Source organism: Lactuca sativa, chromosome 6 (assembly GCF_002870075.4).
Source record: "Lactuca sativa cultivar Salinas chromosome 6, Lsat_Salinas_v11, whole genome shotgun sequence".
NCBI classification, from domain to species: Eukaryota; Viridiplantae; Streptophyta; class Magnoliopsida; order Asterales; family Asteraceae; genus Lactuca; species Lactuca sativa.
This window is the reverse complement of record NC_056628.2, coordinates 147188429-147193476: the sequence shown is the minus strand read 5'-3', so window position 1 is coordinate 147193476 and position 5048 is coordinate 147188429. Positions and strand designations below refer to the sequence as shown.

The 5048-nt window shown below is 27.7% G+C and overlaps 1 protein-coding gene across 4 annotated transcripts in view; it reads right to left on the bottom strand.

Annotated features, from left to right (window-relative positions):
- Positions 1–1228: 1228 nt before the first annotated feature.
- Positions 1229–5048, bottom strand: part of LOC111890537 (CRIB domain-containing protein RIC9) — a 4469-nt gene continuing 649 nt past the window's right edge. The window contains exons 3-4 of one of the 4 annotated variants that reach the window (XM_052764485.1): positions 2180–2234; positions 1229–1458 (exon numbers count right to left, since the gene is read on the bottom strand). In XM_052764485.1, coding sequence (XP_052620445.1) covers positions 1410–1458; positions 2180–2234 — 104 coding nt within the window. In that variant the 3' untranslated portion in view covers positions 1229–1409. The remainder of the gene's footprint in view (positions 1459–2179; positions 2235–5048) is intronic. The other 3 variants (XM_052764484.1, XM_052764486.1, XM_052764483.1) reach the window with 3 other exon arrangements.

Sequence of the window (5048 nt, the reverse complement as noted above, 5' to 3'; positions counted from 1 at the left end):
TAATATAATGTTAGAAGGCTAAAGATATTATTTTTATATAATATTTTTTGTAAGGATTTTTTTTTTTGTAAACTTGGGAAAAAGAAGGTGCATGAATTTACCAATAAACTATTTAAAATGGCGTTTAAAAGTTAGCTTAAAATTAATTAATTGATAAACTACTTTAGTAGTCTCACCAAATACTATATTACAATTAGCTCAAAAAATATGCAACTATATGTAAGTATTTTATATGTTACGAACACAACCAAAATACCTAAATATTTAATTGGGTCGGTTCAATAAGAAAATTTTAAATCATAGAACCAAGGAACCAATCTTGGTCATTAGAGAACAATTGATATTTTATTATTATTATTATTATTATTATTATTATTATTATTATTATTATTATTATTTTTGAACCGGCAAATCTAATATACTCCTAAACTACTCCTTAAATTTACATATGTTTACAACAAGACCTCAACCCTCAACCTCAAGGATGAAGGGAAACACCAGATACCGTTGGGCTAAAAACCTTTGTATCAAGAGCCTAAAAAAGGATTGTACATTTAAATGTTAGATGCACATACACTAGATCATAGCAAAAAAAAAACCCACTATTTTTTTTCTTTTTAAGATTTATTTTTTATGAAAAAAACCAAGATACCAAAATTCATAATTTTTATCCTCTTTCCACAAATATCCATATAGATATATAAAAAACGAAATTTGTCTTTCGAAAAAAATCATTCATTTTGTTATTTTTTCTATTATTTATGCTTATTTTTTATTGAAAAAAAATAAAATAAATATATAAAATTTCATAATTTTTGGTACTCTACAAATAGATATTTATAACGACATAAAAAAAATGCACTTTGCAGGTAAGTTTCACACTATGAATCTGTTTTGCATATAATTTTATTTTTGGCATTCATTATGTGAACTTGATTTCCTATTTCAACATTTTTGATCATTTACAAATTAATTTAGTGAAATTTCCATGTCAATCGAACTATATTTTCCTTGTAACTTTATAATATTTTAAGGTTTTACTTATAAATTTATTTTGTAAAATTCACAAATAAATTTATTCACACTGTTAATCTGAACTGTATATAATTTAATTTTTAAGGATTCACAATGTGAATCTAGCTTATTATTATTCACATTGTAAATCTGATATATATATATATATATATATATATATATATATATATATATATATATATATATATATATATATATCCAAACAAAAGGTAAATTGGTATTTCGATCATTACTTCAAACAAAAAACACCCATAGGATTCTTTGGTATAAATTTAATCTAACAAAACATAAGACACTATTGAAGGTAAAACGGATGATCATCATATTACACTGATTAGGTGCATCTGCTGCTGCGAGTCTGGTGGTGACACCCGCTACTGTTGTTGCCCATGTGGCGAAATCTGTTGTAATAGCGCAAGGCAACTACAAACATTATACTTCAACGAATCACCAAACAAAAAAAAACATAAATAAAGTTATATTTAATTAACTATTAAAAAACATATAGATTAGTTGATAATAGTGGATAAATTTGTAACAAATAATAACATATTTTTCTTTTTGGTAAAAAAAAAATGAAAACAAATTGCATAAACCAAATAAATGTGTAAATTCAAAATACGATGCTATTTAGTGTAGGTGTCAATTAAAAATTGAAAATTTACCAAATGGCAATGTATTTTGGTTTTTGGAAAAGGAAATGAAAACAGATTGCAAAAAACAAAAAAAAAGTTCATATAGAAAATTTGCTGCTATTTACTGTTGTTGCCACCTAAATTTGGAAAAAAAAAACTAAATATAAAAAATTGAAATTGAGACTTTTGAGTAATGTTCAAGTGATCATTGTTACAAGATATATATATATATATATATATATATATATATATATATATATATATATATATATATATATATATATATATATATATATATATATAGTTTAAGTTTATCTAAAAAAGAATTGAAAGTGAGCCATTGTTAGATATGTATGAATTGAAAGTCAACCAAAACTTGTCATACTTTGCCTAAAACTAACAACTAACATCAATTGAACTCCATCTCACTATATTTGGTTAGTAACAAATCAAAGATTCCCAATTTAAAATAATTACAACTAATTACTCAAAATCAACCACTTAATTACCTTAGTATGATATCTTTAAATGATGAATGTGTTTCTCGTGCTTCATACTCTAAATCTAAACAAAAACAAAATTATTATTATTATTATTATTATTATTATTATTATTATTATTATTATTATTAAAGTTGGGTCTCACTTCACACAATGAACTTTACACATCATATAATGCAAAAGTAAATAAGATATAAAGTTATGATCACTAACCTTTGATGATAAAAAAAATATGGAATATCAATTTTGGTCGCTGCCATTGATCATATACAAAGTCAACCAAAATCTCACTGCTTAATTTTGTGAGACAACGACCAAAATAATTTTGTATGTTTTCATTTTAACATGCCTCAACTTTTAAAACTTCATAGTACATATATGTAAACCATATGGTCCCTTGATTAATCCTCTTGAGAAAGTTGAACATAAATGACAAAAATGCCACTTGGACATTGCTTTTAGTACATCTTGTAGTAGGTATTGCATCCCATGGTACTGAATTTACTTTTCTCTAATATGCTTTTTTAATTCCGTTTGTTTTAATCTAAATTTACTTTTTTCTCTAGTAATCATCTGTTATTAGATATAGATTAGATATATATTTTCTCATGATTTGTGTGATTAGATATAGATTACACACAAAACATATAACCAGAAAACAATAAAAAAGTATGAAAGAACATTAAAAAAAGACCAACAAAGCATTGTTTGTTTAAAAAACACGATCTAACTATATATTTGTATAAAAAAAACCAACCAAGTTTACCATTTTGTCAAATCTAACCGGTTAGTAACCAGCATCTGCTGGTCAAAAAAATATTACCTGATCATTTTAAGACGAATCTGCTCCTGTTTTGGGCTAATCACACATACATGTTTTTATGACCAAATTGCCTTTGTATACAGTTTTTTTTGTTAGAATTGACTGTTTTAATGGTGAATTAAAGTGTTGTTCAGAAAATGTTACTACTTTACATGCTTATTGTAACGCCCCAAATTTCAAATACCAAAATAACTTAACATAGTCCCAAAACTTCCAAAATTCAAGATTTAAATACTAACGTAATTATTATTATTAATAATAATAGCGGAAGCAAATAGAAATTTAATTAAACACTTGGTGCGCTACGTCTTCCTCAAAACTTGTCGCCTTCTTCAAGTCTGAACTTTATCCTTTCCATTCCCGCTGCCACTTGCTATGTTATTTCCTGGGTTGCGTGCATTTAAAAATTCTAATGGGTAAGCCTAGGGCCTAGTGAGTTCGTGGGTTTCATGCATATTGACGTCAATAAAATAAAATAATGCAACAATTTATCAATATAAATCTTTTTATTTCTTTCCACCCTTGGTGACACATTAGGGAACTACTGTCACTTCCAGGAAACGAGTCCCTCCGCCGGGCACAACAAATATGCTTACGGCTAGATAAACAGAGCGTAAGCTCTCCGCCGCGTACTAACACCCTGTACGACGACTAATAATAAGACCGTGTAAATACACCTGTTCCCTATATGTCACCCACCATTTTCACCCTTTTATATGAAATAATTCGCAAAATTTCACACAAATATTCATAGCAATAACAACAGTAACATATAATTGCAAATAATTTAGAATTAACTTTTCATGCAAGCAACCACAAAATTCACACGAAACTCACCTTGTTGGCTTTAGGTCTTAACCAAAGCTTGTCACGCTGCACGCTCCCTACATTTAACCAACATATTTCTAAGGCTCCCTTCTACATAACACTCTATGCGGTCATTTTGGTTCCGATATCCTCGTGTTTCATTCGGCCAACATAGTGGTTAATACTTAATGACGTTAATCGTGACATTCATAGTAACCTTTTGAAAAATATATTTATCCTTTTTAATTATACCAATATAATTAAATGACAAAGTTTCACCTTTAGCATTAATAAAAGAAAATCAATGAAATAATCAATTAAATAATGTATTTCAGCCTACAATGGTACCTCTAATATTTATAAGGTGTTAAAAAAAACGGCTGTATGTTTCATAATGAAAAGATCCATAGCAAAATGTAAAAATTGTATGGACTAAAACCAAAGAAGTTGTTAAATTCGTATCTTATAAAAAGAAACCAGCAAGTCATAAAAACCAAAGAGGTCGAATATGTAAAATGTAGTTTCAAAAAGGTAAATCATACGGTGAACTTGCCACAAGACTTTGACTAGTTACCCTTTGTACTTGCATTATATTATTTTTTTAAATAAAGTATTATGTCCAACCATTCAATAACGAATAGTCCGACATATTCTCTTCTTTACCCGTAACTTATTTCTCAACTGCCATTTTTAAAGGAAACTGAAGCTTTGACTTAACTCAATATAATGACAAATAAATATGCAAAAATCACTTCTAATCGTCCCCACATCATACGAAAATATACCCATAAGCAATTTTCAGTAATCATACAGGTAAGCAATATTTATTTTTTTATTTTCAAGAATTAACATTTCAATTTTTTTTATCAGTTGCATCACTAGTGACCTTAAACAAAACGTGGTATGGAACCAAAAGACATAATCGAATCAGACAAACCTAATCAAGCAACTTAATCACGCTTAAATCGAATATACATACCTTAATTCCTAGAAAACTCTGAAAATCTTCAACAACCTCCACACCCGATTTCTCCCTTGATTCTTCGTCTCTTTTCACAATTCCAGTGGGTTTTCACTTGATTTCTCAAGCTTTATATAATGCCTAAGTCTATAACCGGCGAAACCCTTTCATTTGCTCGTATTTAACTAGCCTAATCAAGGTGATGGTTTTGATCATTAAGCCTCATAATTTGTATATAATTAACCCATTAATTGTGAACTAATCCCCTTTCTTTTAGATTGATATAA